The sequence below is a fragment of the Thermobia domestica genome, chromosome 2 (genome assembly GCF_964235325.1).
Source record: "Thermobia domestica chromosome 2, izTheDome1.hap1.1, whole genome shotgun sequence".
In the NCBI taxonomy this organism is placed as follows: domain Eukaryota; kingdom Metazoa; phylum Arthropoda; class Insecta; order Zygentoma; family Lepismatidae; genus Thermobia; species Thermobia domestica.
In genome coordinates, this window is record NC_137455.1 from 5,412,251 (window position 1) to 5,433,592 (window position 21,342).

Here is a 21,342-nt window from a genome sequence, read left to right on the forward strand (position 1 = left end):
CTTTTCTATTCTTCTTCTATATTGATCTCAATAAATTTTCTCCGGTCCTTCTATAAACTCTGATTCTTCTTTCTTCAGTGTCTCCCTTTCTTCTCCCATGCCATCTTCCTCTCATCCTCTTTATTTTTCTTTCTCCCTCTTTCTCCTGCGTTCTTCTTCCCTGTTTAACTCCTTCCTGCTATAACCATTCTTCCCTAACTGTCTGTAGAATTTCTATATGCGATTCTTCCTTCCTCCCTCTTCGTCCTCCAGCATTTCTATTCTTCTTATCATATTGGTTATTAAATTCCTCTTCGTACTCATATCCACGTCGCTCCTCTTGTGGCAGAACACCCCCGCTGAGCACTTCTTCTGAGAACACTTCGTAACCATTCCCTCTCCTTGTTTTATTATGGTCCTATCTAGAAAATCTATTCTTCCATTTTCTTACAACTCCATGTCCAAGCTTATGCCTTTCTCTTTATCCTCCACACTGTACTTGAACTTTTCTAACTGTCTTCTAGTCCCCTTCCACAAACCTAGGCAGTCATCCACATACCTACAAAACATGATTAAGTTCTTCCCCCTTCTGCTCCCAATAGTTCGTCACTATTTCTGCCAGTACTGGACTAAAACTTGAAAGTATAGTCAGCCCTTGTCTTACTTTTACAATCTTTCCTCCTATTGCACAATAAGTGTTTTCCCATAGAACCTTCAAAGCCTTAACTATCTTCTCTTTTGTCCATCCTTTGATACTACTAGTTCCCATCTCTTCCTCTATGACACTTAATATCAATTCTCTACTAAGGCTCGGGAACATAGCCTTTACATCCAGACCGAAATAAGTATCCTGCCTCCACTAAGATCCACTCTCCTTGGCCTCTTCTGTTCTCGACGTTGCTTGATTCTTGTCCTTCTCTTATGCTTTCACAAATCTCCTTCAACTCCTCTAGTGGCTGCCAGTAGTTCCCTCTACAGTCCAGTACGGGGCTAAGCTTCTATTTCTTGAGTAATTTTGGGAAACCTTTTATTCTTGATATCCTTCCTTGTTTTTTAATCCATTTCTTGAAACCCCTTCCTTCTTTCATTACTTTCTTTAATATATTCTCTTTCTTCATGTCCTTATCCCCTATAACCTCATATGTGTCGCCACATAAATCCTCCACTTTCATCTAGTTCCATTCTTTCTCCATAACTACCACTGCTCCACCCTTGTCCGCCTGTTCTATTACTATGTCCTTCCTACCTCTCAACGTCATAAGGCTCCTTTTTTCTTTCTTCAAATTCTCTTTACTTCTTTTCTTCATGCTGTCCTTCATTACCGCTGCCGCTCTTATCTTCTCTCTCTGTTCTTCTTCTTTAACGTCCATTAAGGCCTCTTCTACTGAGTAAATTAGCTCTCTAAAGTCTACAACCCCTTATTTCACCTTTGAATGTATGACCTAAGAACTTCTCCGTTATTCTCACATCCCCTAAGACCACTATCCTCACTTTTTACGTGTTCTTTTTTTTTCTCTACACCATCCTAAAGTTCTCCCGTTCTTCATCAGTCTATCTTTTACTTTTTATTCAACTTGAACTTTATGTTCGCACGTTTTTCGATCTGTGAAATTGTGCCGACTAATCACTCCTCCGTTCAGCTACACTACTCGTACACTGCCTGTTATGACCTGTTCACACTTGTCAATTTCATAATTAGGCAACCAAAGGACTGTACTTTACAAATTTCATTACGATAGCATCACAAATGCCAAAACTATAACAGAATTCCGGGAATTTTTTGACTGCTTCTCATATATATATATATATAACAGGCTTTCCAATGCTAATTAAATAAAATATAGGAAATCACGACGAAAAAATATAGGAGGTTACGTGAAGCTATAAAAAAGGAACATTTCAATTATTTCCTGGAACATTTTGAAAGAACAAAGAACAAAGGAACTCATTGGAAGGAACATTTCAATTATTCTATAGGTAGAAACAAACAAAAAAAAAAGTCACATGGAAATTACACTAATTGTTATATGAACATACATTTCTATTCTAAATTTAACTAAATGGGTAATTATCTCGTTGCAAAATTTTATACGAGTTTCTCAGTGTTTTCGTACGTAGCTCACCAGTAGGTAAGATTTCACTATGTGTAACAATTATTTGCCTACAGTTAGTGCAAAAGGTATTGATACACCTAAATTAATTATTTATATAAGTCTTTACAATCACTACTCTATAGAACTTTTTAATAAATATAACGAAACTAATTTACTTTTTGTTCCATTTTGTGGGTGTATGAATACTTTTTGCGCTAACTATTTATTATTTGGTGTAATTATCTTTAGACAATTAACAGGAAAGGACAAAAACACAGAAAAGTGTCCATTCAACCACCCTACAGTGGAGACAAAAGGCCCTCCAACCATCCACACCTTATTTTCTTATGATATTTTCAAAAGTGGAAGGAGCAATGCCACTAAAATATAGGAGATTTTGTTAAAATGTAGGAAATATAAGAGTTTATAGGAAGAGACGCAAATATATAGGAAAAGTAAGAAATATAGGAGCATTGGAAAGCCTGATATTATTTTCCAACCTTTTTTCCACTGATCTTGAGTGTGTTCTGTGCCAGCGAGTGTCTCGATCTAATTACCGGTGTAACACTCCACAACCTGAGATTATACACTAACTTAAAAGAAACATAAGAAAATTAAACAAGTAAATATTATACAAGTGAAAACCTCTTTTTATTGATATTATGAGCACAACATCACACTGGTTTTAACGTAATTATTCTGATAGGAATGCTACTTCAAATGTACCTAACATATATATATATATAGATATATAGATATGTACAGAATAATCTAAATATTTTATATATATATATTCATTATGCATGTATATACTCATTATATTGCAAAGATATCACACGCGTACTATCAGAAAAAAATCATTCATACGCACCAAAAATCATTTCTTTATTATTAATTGGAATTTGAAAGAATTACAAACTGTTTATTGACAAACACTCATCATTATCATAATTACCGTTCTCACTCACTGTAATAAGTTGTTTTTAACTATCCATTGTCAATAGCAAGGTTAACAATGAAAAAAAAATACAAATGAAACAGAAACTAACACAGAACTAAGCTTGTAGCAAACATTTTATGTCAGCTGTGCGCACCATTATGGAGTACTTCGAATATCTTAACGACAAATTGATTTGTAAATATCAAGAGTACATCAAAATAAATATTCAAACACTTACAAATCAGTAGTTCTTTAAAATACCTGACCAAAGTTTATTTTTTTCAGTTACAGATATATATCGATAATTTTTACGCGAGGTTGGCAACACTGATGAAGGTGAAAAAATGAAATGAAATCGTTCAGTTTAACGCCCTACGATTATGCCCATAAAGCTAAAGGAGATGATCATTTAGGCAAGTGAATCAGGAGGAAAGAAATGTGGGAGTACCCCGAGAAAACCCACATTGCTCTTTTTGTCCAAAATGAAACGTGTTATCCCCGTGCGAAGAACAGGCAATCCGCTAGTATTGTATTATTAATAGATTAGTAGGTCGTTTTATTGAAATTTATGATAGAAATCATCAAACCCTACCTCGTTCCCAGCTATACGGTTGGAAGAAGGGCCCAGCACAGTTAACCAAAAAGGCCAGTAAATTTGATTTAAAAATAGAACATTTTGAAAACAACATAAACACTAGTTATAGCAAAAATGTGTTCTGTGTGTAATATTACGAAGACAACGAAACTATTTACCTACCACACACACATACCCCAACTCTTAACTCCATATGTTCTACAAAGTCTATTACTATAATTGTTTAAATAACAAAAAAGATTAACATCACAAATAAGTACTCCTGTCAATTGCAAGTTCTCTACTATATAAATACAATACACAATACTTGCATATTGTCTATCATATATATAAACACATAAAAAAAGAACCACCACTTTTTTTGGTTTAGAATCGAGATCTTGGTTGCGGTGTGTTATATTCATATTAATAATATTATAACTTAAATGATTAATAATGCTTAATGTTAAAAAAATTAGCGTCAAACTAGAAAAGGATAAGAATAAAGATAGGTTGGCATGCTCAAAGAATCTTGTAGCTGTCAATAAAAAAATCTTGCAACCCCATCTTTCTATTTATTGTTTACAGTTTACAATTTTCTGAAAACAAGAAAGATATCTTCACCCATGCAGCACTGCACTCTAGTGGACAAATCATTAAAGATATGTATTTTGGCGCGCTTCCCTTCCCCATCCAAAAGAATCCGTCATTTCGGAAGCGGCGAAACTCTTTTTTTTTCTTTCTTTATTTATTCGTGTCAGTGGGAGGGCAATAGCAACTAGCAAGCAAGACGACCCAGAAAGTTGCACATGGTTTGACTCCTTGAAAATGAAAAAAATTGTTGCACGTCCCTTTCAGGTCTATAAATTACATAGAGAAATATTATAGGGTTGCAAGATTTTTTTTTTAATGATAGCTACAAGATTCTTGCAGCATAGTAACCTGGCTTAAGACGCACTACAGTAGCTAAAAATAAAATAAACTATTTATTTTTACTCCACAAGCGGTTTCTTTCGACATAATTGATTTTATTACATCCCTAATTATCTTATAAAAACAACAAAACAAAACATTCTTTCGATCTACAAAACAAATACACTTACTTATTTAATGTATTGTATTACTTGTATGAAATAACTCTTTTGTTATTCTACAAAATATTCATACCCTTGCACTGTAAATTATGCCAAAAATCAAAATATATAACAATTACATTGCACTAGAAAGCTAATACAAGGAAAAACTTCTATTTCTACGATTTTATCATTCTAATATACATTTTGATAATAAAAATAGGGTACAAAGGTGATTAGAAAAACATAATATATGAATATTATACGTAAACTTGCTACCAAACACAGAGACATGAGATTTTTTATTTATTTTATTTTATTTTATTTATTTATTTATTTATTTATTTTATGACGACTTGATGAAACCAATTTCTCAACATTTTTTGTATCACATTCACTCTATGGTTTAAGACCCCAAAGATTTATATCTGCAAATACAAAGCTTCACCATTGGACCTATCTTGTGCCAAGCCGAAAGAGTAAAGATTTATTATCCAACTTCCTTTAAGATTTATGAAATGAAATCTTTTAGTTTCACGTCCCACGTTTAAGCAGACTAGGTTACAGGAGACGGTGATGAGAAATGAATACAATGGTGGAATGGAGAAAGTGGGAGGAAACGGGAGAACCCCAAGGGAACCCACGCGCACGGTGTTTGTCCACCACAAAGTGCACTAGGATCGAAGCAGAGACCCCATGCATCAGAGGTGAAAGCTCTACCACTGAGCCACTGCGGCCCTTCCTAAGATTTAATTTCATATTATTCTATTTTCTGCGTGGCCCCATTGAAGAGTCTCTTTCGCAGAAGCTTTCCAACTAAAACCAAGTACCCCGGGACTACTTCCATGACACACGCTTCTTGATGTTAGTCATATAACTTTCAATTACAGCTATCCATTATGGATTTCTTTATTGTATACCTTTCTCCATTTATTCATTTTTTCTTTTAAATGACTAAATCAAGTTTTGAATTCGCAGAACGTGCAGTGGGAAGCCATTGGAAGAAAGGCGTACGAACCCAAGATATTAATCTAATCAGAAATTTTAAAGTATTGAGAACGTGTAACAACATTTATTTCAAGAGAATATGTCTTCTAATTAGCACTATTGCTTCGAAAACTTCCTTTTCAATAATGAAACGTTACTACGTCCAAGATTTGAAAATGAATATATTTTTAAATAAAGTTACACGTTAATTAAGATAGACTTGAAAGAAAACAAAAAGCACTAAAATTATTCTTATCCCCGTTAACTTGGAAACGTTATACATCTTTTTTATTATTATCATTATTATTATTTTCGCAAATAGGTTTCATTGGCATGAAGAATAATGGTTGATTGGTTTAGAGTTTCATTTCTCGGTAGTGACGCATTATGAAATGGGACATGATCTGAATTATTCCTTGAAGTTTTATTCGAGGCTTGGTAATCTCAACAGGGAACGACAATGAATTGAAATATTTTAGTTTTAACGTCCCACTCTTACGCCCTTTAGACGAAGAGACGATGATTAAAACAAGTGAATGATTAAATAAAGTGGAATAATTGGTGAAGTGAGGAAGTGGGAGGAAATGGAACTATCCCGACAGTTGAGTTTAACGTCACTTTCAGCAGCGAGGCTATATGAGACGGAACATACTGATTAACATGGAATCCGAACCATATGAAATCCCGCCAGGAATCGAACCCGGGTCTCCCACGCCAAACGCACGTGCTTTAAATGCTTAGCCACGAAGGAGCTCAGGAGAATCCCGAGAAAAATAAACGGACACGATGTTGTCCACCACAACCTTACCTGGCCAAGGATCAAACTAAGGACCCCACGCAACATAAATAAGCGCTCTAGCACTGAATCATTGTGCTCCCTATCAACGGCAATCGAATTTGTTATTTGGTTGTGTAGTTTACTTGAGATTTTACTATTTTTTTCAATACCAAGGTTGTACGGGACTGTAACCTTGTAGTTGAATAATGGAATCCGAACAATATGGTCTCCCTCTTCCGGGAATTAATTTCTGGCGACTTTTTATGTTCTTCTAAACCAGGTTTTTTCAACCTATTTGATAATATGATCTCCCTTCTATCATATGATCTTGTCAGCGACTTCTCGTAAGTAATTTCTGGTTTGTATTAAGTTTTCTGATTACATTTTATCCCTTACCGCTATGTGTGTGTGTGTAATATATATATATATATATTTAAATATTTTTTGGCTACCAGATCCTAATTGCATTTTTCTTTTCCTCCTCCCTTCGCGACTCCCTTAGGAGTCTCAATCCGTAGGTTGAGAAATCCGTTCTAAACTATTTAGTGTTAAATCTATGATTAATATCTATGCAGGACACTTTATGTGGTTACTGGCAAAGTGAAGGCGGATCTTACAACACAGTCTCTTTCTAGTGGAGCACGGCCAGGGTTGAATTTTTGAGCCACACCGAAGCATTGAAGAAAAAAGACTCGAATTACTTATTGGTAAAAATCAAAGATAGTTCATTAATTGATATGCTACAGATAATCTGAACGCCTAACTGAATTCATATGAAACGAAATCTTTCAATTTTACGTCCCACGATTATGCCTGGTAGGCTAAAGGAGACAGGGACGAGAATGAAGAAACGAAAGTATCCTGAGGAAAACCCACGCACGCACACGGTGTTTATCCACCATAAAAAGGCCACTTGGCGCAAGCTGAGATCGAACCAAAGACCGCACGCATCAGAGAGATAAATGCTCTACCACTGAGCCACGGCATCCCCTGTGAATTCAGTTCTCATCTTATACTAAAATCCCGATCAGAAAAGGAAGGCAACAAAACACTGAATTACTCTTCCGCTAAAATACGTTGATTTTATTTTTTTGAAATCTCATGTCTTCTTCATCTTACAGTGGTACAATCTACATACAGTTACACTTCCAGGTACAATGTTTTTAATACACAATCAATATATTTCCATAAACCTAAACTATAAATGAAACGAAGTGAGTCGAGAGAAAAGCTTAAAACCATTCTAATTATAACGATATTTACAAATGAGAGCACGATAATACACAAAATTTCATCTGATGAAAATATTCAAAGAAAAGATTGTTCTTGTAGACTTCAAACACACGTTAATTTAACCACAGTCTTATCACTCACAATATAGATTCGTTTCTATGGACTGCAAAATGTCTTTAATACATCGCCACACTACATAGAAAATGAGTCTAAAGTCATTGCATTGGCACACTTACAAATAGTAATGTATTCATGTACATTAAACAATCATCTCGTTTTTAATAATTATGCTAACACTGCGTTTTCATACTTTTTAATCTGCATAAACTATTACACATTATTTTGTAAAATATAATTTTATACTGAAGAACACTTATAACATTTCTATTAGCAATTTAGCCTGATGCACACACAGATGCTATAAATTAATTGTTTTAAAAATGGCTTTTTATTTTACACGTGAGGTACCGCCATATGTGATTTTGAGCAATTTGCAAAAATTACAATGCACGATTTTTTTTTTTTTTTTTTTTTTCATTTAGTAATCACACCGGTTACTTAATTTGCTGTCTAGTCTATTATCACTTTTTTCAAGCTCAGTCTACTAAAAGAAAACAGTGATTCAGTTCTGAGGGACGAGTTACTTGTTTTTATCAACAAATGAATAAACTAAATTCAAATACAAATACACTAGACTCTCGAGTATCCGGTTAGCGACTAACCGTTTTTTTTTTTTTTTTTTTTTTTAATCATAATTAAATGAGGAAGGCAAGGCATTGCATTGGTAACATTGCAAAAACATTAGAAGCAGGCGTCTGCTACGATCCTCCTACGTGTCGTGTGCAAAATACAAATTGTGACAGAAAAAGAACAGCGTTCTGCTCCTTGTTCATTGTTTCGTCAAGTGTATAACGGACCTCAATACAGTACGCCATGGAACACCGGCCTATCCGGCTCTTTTGTTATTCATCCTGCCCTTCCCACATTAGGCCAGATACTCGAGAGTCTACTGTAGTCTTCATGTATTCAGAAGAAATGCGTTCGTCTTATGTTAGTCGTTCACTTTACACGAACGATACCGCCTTCCCTTCTTCTCTGGAGAATGAAATTGGAATTTCGTTTATTTTTAAAGAAACATGAACGAAAAATTGTGCGATTCTTGTTAATCCTTGTGCAAATACTTAATAAGTAAATGTAATCTTTTACTTAAGAGCCTGACTTACTAAAAATAATACAAAATTAAACCATTTTTCTTTTGCTTGTTTTTCATAAGTGAAAGGAGATAATGAAATGAAACTTACCACAATCATAGATAATATTATTCTACAACAGAAAATATGAACCTCAAGAATTTTCAGTGTTGCCATCCATAGAAATTAAAAGTGTTGCCAGAATAACATTTCCCCCCAAAATCTAAGTTAATGCAGCAGCGACTAGAGGAACGAACTCAACCGCACTTGATTACGTATTATGTTGTTTTGATATCCCGTGAATTACTTTTTAAACAATAGTTGTATTTAGTTTGTAATAAATAAAATAGTTTTAACATACAGTTATTAAAACTACACTGGAATATTTTAGATCAACAGCAGTATTTTTGAACCTAATATTTAATTTGACCAGGGTCAGATTTATACATTTTGCGTCCCAGTGCCCAAATTAAGGAAAACAGGGTTTATTTTTGAAAATTTTCTTACGCTTCGCGGCTGATCTGTCAATCTCACTCTTACGTACGGGAGCGCCGTTGTATACTTTCGCCCCGGGAGTTGATTTTCCACGGCATGACACTGCGTGTTCTTCTTTTTTGCGAAAAGAAATGGGGATGAAACGAAGTGCCTTTTTGAAAGATACTTTCCCAATATTTACAATCTCCTACAAGATTCACTGGAGTCGCCTTTGCTGTATGGTGTCCTGGGTGCCATTTTCGGCAAAGGCCTGTAAAGTTTCGAAATAAATAAAGATTCAGAGGCAAAAGAGATGCTTATATTTAAGAGTAATAATATTTCAGTCCACAAATTCCCAATAATGGTAATATGAATTGATGTACTGAACACACATTACAATAATAAAAAGTCGGGCTCGATACGGTGTGATTTGGACCTCACATAGGTCTACGTTTCAAGACCGACTTACTACGAAAACAGGTAGTTAAACTTACAAAAAGGAAAGTTTTACAGAGGAGATTCGCCACTCGATAAACAGGTAGACTATTTTACGCGCTTTTGTGCGTTCGGCAAAGGCCACATAACAAGAATTTATATTAAACTTTAGATGCCGTGTCAGTCTCCATGCTGAAAAGACATGCCAAGCAACAGTCAAATAAAACAAACCTAACCTCGAGACATTAATTAGTTTTAAGACCGGGCCTTCGTCAGTCAAATATAACTCAAACGTATATTTACTTTGGGAGCCACGTGGTGTGCAGGCGCCTCACGCTGCCATGCTGTAACGTTTATGTAATCTGATGAGTGGTCCCCTGGGTAAAACCCTAGAGTTTGATAACTTACCGGCATACAACAAAAAACTTTTTTTTTTTCATTCAAGTAGAAAACTCGTTTTGTCCTCGAAGTTCTTAATCTACGTATTTTTATAATAAAACACCGTGGTTCCCAAATAAGGTTTGTTTCTTGTAGTATAACAGTCAAAGTGTTAAAAGATATCTTATTTCGTATTTGAATTAGCAGTATGCATACTTAGAAACGGAACCAACCAGAAAATGGAAAACTGATAACAACTGTGGTTGGAAAAAAAGAAAGAAAGAAAAAAAAAAAACTTTAAGAAAACTTTAAGAGAGCAATAATTCGCTGCGAAGTACACACGGATAACAGAAAAACGAAGAAGTTTAGGGGAAAAAATAAATCAAAAGATTGTGATCTTGGCCAATAATTAAGTTTTTGAGTCAGGGGCCACAAAATTTTTGAACGGCCCCTACATCGAGTTTTCGTATTTTGTACGGAATAAGCACATCATACCGAGTTATGTGATAGTTTGGGTTTGGCTACACTATATGTAGTTCTCCAGATATACGGCCTACAAGAAAATTTGCGTTGAAATATATTGGATCTTGGATCAGGGCCACAAAATTTTTGAACGGCCCCCAAATCGAGTTTTCGTATTTTTTACAGAATAAGCACATCTTATTGAGTTAAGTGATAGTTTGGGTACACTATATGTAGTTCTCGATATAAGGCCTGCAAGAAAATTTTTGATTGAAATATATTGCATCTTTTGATTCCATAAATTCGAAGTTCCGCATTTTGTGTTTACACCGGAGGTAAGAACTACATGGAACTGTGGTCGAAAGTAACAAAGTGGACACCAAGCTATATATTTTCTGTTCCGCATGTTCTGCAGACTATATCGAACAAAATATCACCAAGTTACATCCACCCATATCCAAACGATGAATATGCTGAAACAAAAATTATTAAGTTTCGATTTGGTAGAATAACTTGTGCGACCGTCTTTGTCACGAAATTCAAACTCCAACCCCACGGAAACGTGACGTTTCGATGCACGTGAATTATGCTCACATTACTAAAAAACTATTTCGAAATTACAACTTTTATGTAAATTTAGTTCTAAATTAGTAGAGTAATGTATGGTACTCAGAACTGCATCACCTTTTTTTTCTTCACTTTAAAAAAAAAACAGAAATAATGGCAAACATATAAATATTTTATTTCTATAGTTTTACTTCAGCAAGAACTGTTATGTCACACAGAAAACAACAACATGTTACACTGAAATATAAGCTCATGCAATTATGGCAACCATATATGGAAAATGGAAACCAGAATAATAATAATAATAAAAGAAAATTGACATAACTCTCTCTCTCTCTCTCACACACACACACACATTTCTAATAAACAGGACACTAGTCAAGAAATAGATTAGATATATATACTTAATTATTTTCCCTTTCATGTGCTTTGAATAAAGCACGAATTTATTTATTTTATGTTTTTTTTAAACATTTTATTTATGTTTTGGAGTCTGAAATTTCCAATTTTACAAATAAAAAACACATAAAAACTGTAAACTTTGTTTTTCTTCTTTCGCTATAAATAACAATTCAAAATCTACAATCTAGGATAACTATCTTGATCATCTGTGTGAAATCACATAAAACTATATACAATAATAATAATAGTAATAGTGTTAGCTATCACGACAATATTCCGAAACAGAGTTGCCAGACTACTAGAATTCTAGTAAACATAAAAAAAAAATTACGTATTCCTACATAATACGAAAGTCTTGTTACAAGGTTTAACAAAATACATTAAAAAAAAAAAAAAAAAAAAAACTACAAAAGAGCAATGGTCACCCAATTGGTGGAAGTGACATGTGCCGTTATTTATAGCTTTTTAGAAACAGTGATTGACTATTTCTCAGTGGTGGCTCTGGGGAAAGTTACATCGGTAAAAATGAAATAAAATATTTCAATTTTACGTCCCACGTTTTTTATGCCGACTAGGCTAAAGGAGACTGTGATGCTAAGAAATGAATGAAATGGTGGAACGAAGAAAGTGAGAGGAAACGGGAGAACTCCGAGGAAACCCACGCACACGGTGTTTTTCCACTACAAAGCTCACGTGGCGCAAGCTGGTATCGAACCAAGGATCCCATGCACCAGAGGTGAAAGCTCTACCACTAAGCCACGCAAGGAGTTCGAGATCTACCACTACGACACCATGCCCCCCACTTAGTTTAAAAAAAAAAAATTCATTATAAATTTACTTATACAAATACTATGATTATTCACATATTATAATTAGTAACTTAAAGTAAGTTATTATCGTAGCATTATTAATTTGACATTAATCGAATTTAACCCAATACATACAAAGTTTTCGTACCTACATTTGAGCTGAAAAGCCTGACAACACTGCTTCCGAAAGTATATGGGATTCTTTCATGCACGAAATACTTAATATAAATTATCTTCAATTGTTTCACAGACATACGTACAGTATATATATACAAGATAGAAACTAGAAACTCCACTTACACAAAATTGTTAAAATGTTTTTGTCATATTCTAATAAGCTACAATATGACAATATCCTGTACATCAAGTAGAAGACGAGCACTTTTTTTTTCTTTCTTCAAAATTCTGTTTTTTGTATATAAACAGTAAAACCAGTTTAAGTTGACCACTCTTAGTTCTAAAAGCACCAATTGAAAATAGTGGTCACTTTATGGAGAAATAAGAGGACATGGTGGCCAATCATATAGGTGGGTAAGTTACGGAGATGGTCAACTTAACAGGTTTCATGCTACTACCTAACTACAAAGAAAAGGAAAAAAAAAGAAGAAAAATCTTAACTACAGATATTCATATGTTTTCTAATACTATATGAAAATAATATTTCGCTTATGAAGTGAACCAGCATATCATATGAGTACAATATGAACAGAAAACAGTGTAATGAAAAATCGCTCGTTCTTCAGAGATCTACAAAACACGTAATAAATTTATGGTGTTTTTTATGCCATGTTTACACATTAATATTTATATATATTATGTACATAACTACGACAACTACTGTGTATAAACGTATTGTTTTTTGGTTATTGTTCACGAATAAATAGAGCCCTCAGATATAGCGAATTCCATCTCAAAAACACCTTTTCATTTTCCAATCTTTTAAACGTTAACTGCATTTTCAATACCAATTAGAGGGTGTTAAAACAGGTAACAATTTGCTCAGAATTCAAATTAAGTCAAGCAATGGAAACTAGACATCGACAAAACGTCAGTGGCTAAAATGATATATATATATATATATATATATATATATATATATATATATATATATATATATATATATAAACCTTCCGTCAATTTTTGCATTCGGTGAGTTTACAGTTATCAACCAACTACAATCATTTTGTTTTCTATCATTAATACCAAAAAACTTTTATAGTTTCGTTTTCACCCTCGTTAAACATAACACGATTACTTAAGAGGCCCCATCACGGTGAAATTAAAACACCGCTAATTTTACAGTAATTATGTGATTACAGTCTTCAAATAGATAAAAGATAATCGAGAAGTGGAACAAGAGCTCGCTAGACAATATTGTTTTACATGACATACCGTTATCGCGACTCACTTATCTCCTTTTGATTTCCAGCCATTTAGAAAATCGGCATTTATTTTCGCGCTTTTAAATGGCTGCAAACGGAAAGCTACTAGGTGATTCGTGATAACGGTGCCTCATGCAAAATAATATTGTCTAAGCCGCTCTTGTTCCACATTTTGATTATCTTTTATCTATTTGAATATATTATCATTACTGTAAAATTAGCGGTATTTTAATTTCGCAGTGATTAACACACTTAATACTTCTGTGTTTTCATGACAAATAAATAGTTTAAATTTTGGGAGAGTTTTTCGGAAAGTATTTTGAAACAAACTTTCATACAAATCAATGTTTGTATTCGTCAAAACTAAACTATATTTTAGTTTAAAGCATCTCCAATGTTTACAATTCGCTACAACTGGTCCTAAACGTTATATAATGTTGCACCTTTCACCTTTCTTTCAACTGTTTTATCTGAATATAATAAAAGGCAATACAGACTTCACAGCCCAGAAGGAAAATACATGTACAAAAGTAATGTGTATGTGTGGAATTTTTATTTAAAAAGAAAATCTTTATCACAGAGTCAAAATTACTAGCTTTACTAGTACTGGGTTGAGTTCCAAAAAAACTGTTCAGTAATCTTCAATAACAACTATCACTGAAATATGCTTCAAATTTGACTGGAAATGGACTCCTAATACTTTCAAGATATTAGTAATTGAGTGAAACCTAATTTTAGACCTGGGTATTTCTACCTAGTGTCACAAAAATTTATCAATATTTTGGGAACATAATCATCACATCAAAATAAGAAAGAAAGAAAAAAAAGTTCATATGGACCTGTGGTCGGAAGTGCGACAGGGTGCCGAAAACGTAAAAAAACAACATGAACTTTAAAGGCCCATAGTTCCACTACAATAGGAACCGACCGTAGGCGGGTCAAGACATCACTGTGGAACTAGTGTGAACTATCCTAATATCCATCTTTCAGAACCTTCGGTACTTGCACAATCATTTTTAGAGAGGTTGTTTGGGAGTATTTGATCACTTTCTACCTACCTCTAAAACTTAGTGTGCAAGTACTGTAGCATTTTTAGTTCACATACCATGTCTTGACCTGACTACGATAGATCCCACTTGTTTCACGTTTTCGGCACCCTAAAACTCCGAAACTATCCACTTCTGAACACAGGTCAATATGAACTTTGTTTTTTTCTTATTTTCATGTGAGAAATCGGTTCCCAAAATAGTGTGACAAATTTTTTGTAACACCCTTTATATTCTTTCGTTGACAGTAAAATTTCGTCGATATATTATCTTGTGATGATTGGTAAGGAAAAATATGGCGAAAATTACGCAAAAACAGAAGTTTACAAAGCTGTTTATCTTCACACATTTACTAAATTAGAAATGGGACTCTCTGGTATTAAAACTCACGAATGGCTATAGTGCTAGAAAAAAATGAAATGAAATCTTTAAGTTTAACGGCCCACCGTTATGCCGGTTAGACTAAATGAGACGGCGATAATGAGAAATGAGTGAAATGGTGGAATGAAGAAAGTGGGAGGAAACGGGAGAACCCCGAGAAAACCCACGAGCACGGTGTTTGTCCACCACAATGTCCACACGGCGCGAGCTGGGATCAAACCAGGGACCCCAAGCATCGGAGGTGAACGCTCTACCACTGAGCCACCGCGCCCCACCACTACGGTGCTAGACAATATGCTACGACGCTCATATTTTTTTATAATTATATTACTTATTAATGAAGATAAATAAGAAGAAAATCAAAATGATAAAGTGCACACGAGCAGAACAGGAAAGGACAAACGTATGGCTTGATGGAGAGAAAATCGAAGACGTTAAGACGTTCCCCTATTTAGGAAGTCTAATAACCTCGGACGGAAGAAGTGAAAAAGACGTAAGTTCCAGAATAGCGCAGGCTAAACAAGCATTTAATAGGAAAACAGGACTATTAACATCAAGAAATGTGTCGTTGGACGTTCGAAAACGATTTATTAAGACCCTGGTATGCACTTTACCGATCAGAGAAGTGGACATTGAAAAAAGCTGAAATACCCAAGATGGAAGAATTTGAAATGTGGTGTTGGCGCAGAATGCTGCGCATATCATGGACCGAAAGGAAAAGGAATGAAGATGTACTAGAGGAAGCTAATGAAGGACAGATCATTAAGATAATAGGGAAAAGAAGAAACAGCATATTTAGCCATCTTATTCGGCACTCCGATTGGATCACCGTGTTCATAGATCAAAAAGCAGAAGCAAAACCAGGAAGAGGAAGACCAAGGATAGAATATCAAGATGCAGTTACGAAGAAGAGACCTTATCAAAGTATAAAACAGCTCTCCCAAGGGAGAGAAAAGTTTTAAAATTTTCATGTTGTCCACCAAACTATGGTTGTGGTAAGCAAAAGGAAGATATTACTTACTTGTAATTGTCATTTCTGAAAACTTTGTAGCTTTTGGCTCTCCCCTAGATTCTCCGTGAACAAGACTCTAGAAGAGATTAGGAAGTACGAAGTATTTTCAGGAATCACAATTATAAGTAAGTAAAACTAGATGTCCTCTGGTTTATGCATGACATGAACAACACATCACCATTATTTCTCATTTTGTAGTCCGAAGTTCGCTGCCCTTGATTCAGTTAGCTCTCCAATTACCTCATGATGCTGGGTTAAGAGCCTGACATACTAAAAATAATGCAAAAGTTACCATTTTCTTTGCTTTGTTTTTCGTAAGTGAAAGGAGATAATGAAATGCAACTTACCACAATCATAGATAATGTTATTCTACAACAGAAAATATGAACCTGAAGAATTTTCAGTGTTGCCACAATAATATGGACCACCCTGTACAAACAAACTTACATGATTTGATACCGAATTAGGGATTCTTCTTACCAGAGGCAAATGTACACTAAGGGATACAAGTAAGTACCAACCATCTCCAGCGTACAATTTAAATAATAGCTATTTACTGATCCAAGAAATGTTATGGAAGATTTTAGAACAGTTATCACAGCAACAACTTAATATAGAAGCTTTAAAACCCTACTTCACTGTTTTTAGCAGCATTTTTGTGACGATTTCGAATTTATTTTGAAACAGCTTTCACGATTTGTTCCCTAATGTTTCAATCTCTATTTCGTTACTTCATTCACACGAGCTCCTTCGTGGCTATGTGGACAGTGCACACGCCTTTTGCGTGGGAGACCCGGCGGAGGTCCACGTTTCATCTAGCCTCGCTATTGGACAGCTAAACTCAAATCTAACCAACTAATTTTGTTCACACAATAGGGGAAGAAGAAGAAGAGAGTTTACAGAAGGTGCCATCTCAGTATTTACCGAACAGCGAACAAATGGAAAGCCAGTGATCATTTCGACTGGCAGTTGATTCTATGATTTATTCTAGATCTTCTAACTGAATACAGAGGCCACTAATGCTAGCTAAGCTTATCAATCAAAAAAGTGAACTTTTTAATATAAATACTAATAAAAAGGAAGACAGTCTCTTGAAAGCCATTCTCTACATTCTCCACTGACAACATAAAAATATAATGCCCACGTTCACAATATTTATACACAAGCCTTACTTGTATCAGGCCGTTGTTTTTGGTAATCCAAGTCCCACCCAACTAACACTCCCCTATATTTTTACATTTATTATCACAAAAATTATGCACCACCCATTTGAAAAATCTCAATTCTGAACCCAATACATTATTTAATAATATTCTTCACCTGACTACATGCTCACCGAAGTTAGCACACAATATTCATATAAGCCAGTTCTATGTCTTGTTTTCCATCCACATAATTACGCTGTGATCAAAATAATAAAATTAATAAAAAAGAACTTGATAAAACGTTTACTAACTCTTGTGCAAATTAATTGAAATACGTAAATAATGACATTCATTGTTGATAGCTGGCCAGTAAGTAGATGTTCTACTTGTAATTCATATCAGGTGTTTTCTCAAAGTACATAAATGAAAAAAAAAAAAAAAATGCAAATATTTGTGATATTTGAGATATCCTAAAAAATAGGTCACAGCATCTTTAAAAATTTACGATTATTTAAGGTCTCAGCAGGATAGTGCCAACAGAAACCCTAGATAAGATCTCAGCAGGATGTTACCAACAGAAACCCTAGATAAGATCTCAGCAGGATATTACCAACAGAAACCCTAGATAACATCTCAGCAGAATACTACCAACAGAAACCCTAGATAAGGTCTCACCACGATACTACAAACAGAAACCCTAAATAAAGAGGATACTACCAACAAAAACCCTAGATAAAATCTCAGCAGGATACTACAAACAGAAACCCTAAATAAGGAGGATACTACCAATAGAAACCTTAGATAAGGTCTCAGCAGAATACTACCAACAGAAACCCTAGATAAGATCTCACCACGATACTACAAACAGAAATCCTAAATAAAGAGGATACTACCAACAAAAACCCTAGATAAAATCTCAGCAGGATACTACAAACAGAAACCCTAAATAAGGAGGATACTACCAATAGAAACCTTAGATAAGGTCTCAGCAGAATACTACCAACAGAAACCCTAGATAAGATCTCACCACGATACTACAAACAGAAATCCTAAATAAAGAGGATACTACCAACAAAAACCCTAGATAAAATCTCAGCAGGATACTACAAACAGAAACCCTAAATAAGGAGGATACTACCAATAGAAACCTTGGATAAGGTCTCAGCAGGACACTACAAACAGAAACCCTAGATAACGTCTCACCACGATACTACAAACAGAAACCCTAAATAAGGAGGATACTACCAACAGAAACCCTAGATAAAGTCTCAGCAGGATATTACAAACAGAAACTTTAAATAAGGATACTACCAATAGAAACCTTAGATAAAGTTTCAGCAGGATATAACCGACAAAAACCCTAGATAAGGTGTCAGCAGGATATTACTACAATTTTCTTTTATACTCGAATCAATTTTTTATACTAAAAACTTGTTTAAGTTTAGCGGCGTCCTATAAGGTTAGGGGGCGACAGTAAATGAGTTATAATAGGACTCGAACCCGTGACTGGCACATCCTAAGAACACCCACTTAAAATGATAGGCGGAAGGATCTAAACTACAGATTACATGTTTAAAGATTCAGTTCTTGCGTTCGCCTACTGAAACTAAGTAAAACCTGAATATGACACTTAAGCAATACTTTTATTTTCATTAACTCGCGTTCATTGCAGTTAATATGATACTCAAAAACGTTATCTTCTTTTCAACTTTACTTCTTATTCAGGATGGCCATTCGCGAGATTCGAACCCACAAACTCTCAATTACAAGGAGAGAATGCCAGCACTGGAATTTAGAAGCAAATATCTGATTTCAATTAATTTGCACAAAGTCGAGCGATTGCAATATTCTTTTATTTAATTGTACTTTAATATTTGCAAATCATAAGTAATAGTGTATAGGAAAGGTAAATAAGTATCACGACCTCGTAGTGATAAGAAATATACACTAATCTTACTTCGCACTACGAAATAGTTCTGAAATATTTTTTTCTCATAATGTTACTATTTTAATCGAAAACCACATTTTTTAATTTGTTTTAAATTCGTGTTCAATGCCAGTATACTGATATCTTTGGCTGTAACAGAAGAAAAGTTTAAAAAACAATCAAACTTTCATGTGACTAGCAAGCTACATCGTTTCAATAATTACGCCTCTAAAGCTTACGAAAGACATCCGATATCACTCTATGACTATCTGATTCTTCAAACAAGTAATTCCGTCTATAACTCTGTATATTAAAGAAAGATAGTTTTACTTTAAAATCAATATCTGAGGGCAGAGTTCGATTGCTGTAAAGCTACAAACATTTCAAATGGTCCCTTTTGGAGAAAAGCAATTCTTTTAAGAAAAAGAATACAACATTGTGTTCAACCGTATCACACAGAAATAAGATAACAACTCATATGACGCACTGCAGTAGATTAACCCATATGGTGAGTACAAAAAGTAATCCCTGAAACGACTTGTCTATGTATGCACTCACTCACGCGCCCTATCTCTCTCGCATATACACATGTATAAGGCATAAACAACAGCAGTCATCTCTATCTATTAATGATGATTTTTACACAAAAAATAAATACTATATCGATCACTAAATACATACTTTTTTTTATCACACTTTTTTTCTGGAAACTAAATAAGTTTCAATAGTAATAATAACATAATTAATAACATTAATAATCCAACCACTTCAGAATTGCCAGTACCTCCCTGTCAGCACAAGGCAGGTGGCAGAAAGCCACTGTCATACATCTTGATGCGATGATTCGGAGGCGTACAGCGTCACCGACGCTATGTAGTTGTTTGGCATTACCTATTTAAAAACAAAGCAGAAAATCAATATAAAAATATTAACATAATATAAAATGAATATAACACAGCAATAGAACGGCTCACCAATCATAAGTGCAAGGTGTGATCAAAAAATACAGTGAATAATTTTATTAGAAGCACAGTAATAAGCTTAGATGGAATTTGATTTAATCTCCTTCAAAGTACTGTCCTTGGCTAGCAATGCACTTGTCCCAACTTGTCCCAACATTTCTGGAAGGCTTCTTTCGAAAGGGCATTCATCAACTGTTTAGTCGTGGCCCTCTCAATGTTAGGAATGGTGTCCAAACGTTTTCCTTTAAGCACGATTTTAATTTTGGGGAATGGCCAGACGTCGTGTCATGTTATCTGGAGAGCAGGTGCATATGGACAGGGATATTTTTTCCGTCAGAAACTCCTATTCGTCAGTCAAAAGTCGGGGGAATGAATTTCGCACTCAAGTCTTCTCATTTCCAAATCGGTGGTTGAAATGGTTTATACGGACCCGTACGAGATGTTTAGTTCTTTGGAAAGCTCTCGAATAGTTGTTCGTATGTTAGAACAAACACCTTTTGCCACTTTCTGCAAGTTTTCTTCCAGGGCCGGATTTCCCAATAGGCCCGGTAGGCCCAGGCCTATGGGCGCAAGCTCCTAGGGGGCGCACGGCCGAGAGAAAAAAAAATAAAAATATCCAGAAATAAAAATAAATAGCCATAACTTAACATATTTTTGAATTGATTAAAAAAGATCAGGCTAATAAAAGCATTCTGATTTTGAAGTTCATTGGAACAAATAATTGTTCGTAAAGTTAAATTATTTTTCAACATTATGCATCAACTTCGTTACAATATTGATCTCAAACACTGGAGAACTGGCTTTTTTTTTTACTTATTTACTTATTTTTTACTACAGGTTTTTTTTTTTTTTTTATTTATTTGCCCAAATGGCTAAATTGAACAAAACCAAAGTTATTCACCAATCTTTTGTTAATACATTAACGGTATTTTGTTAAGCCCAGAACCAAGTAAATTCCTCAAAAAACTTGCAATGATAAAATTGCATCGTGGAGTGGTGTTTAAGCAATTAACATATAGGCCTGATATAATTTTTTAGTAAAGGTTTTTAAGAAAGTAACTTTAACCAGACTAGCGGGCGGAAAAAAATATTGGGCCTAGGGGCGCCAAAATG

General features: G+C 34.6%; 1 protein-coding gene across 1 annotated transcript in view; it reads right to left on the minus strand.

Moving 5' to 3' along the window:
- Nucleotides 1–2,936: 2,936 nt before the first annotated feature.
- Nucleotides 2,937–21,342, minus strand: part of LOC145669910 (PHAF1 protein CG7083) — a 135,024-nt gene continuing 116,618 nt past the window's right edge. The window contains exon 11 of the mRNA XM_081738257.1: nucleotides 2,937–20,158. Coding sequence (XP_081594383.1) covers nucleotides 20,090–20,158 — 69 coding nt within the window. The 3' untranslated portion in view covers nucleotides 2,937–20,089. The remainder of the gene's footprint in view (nucleotides 20,159–21,342) is intronic.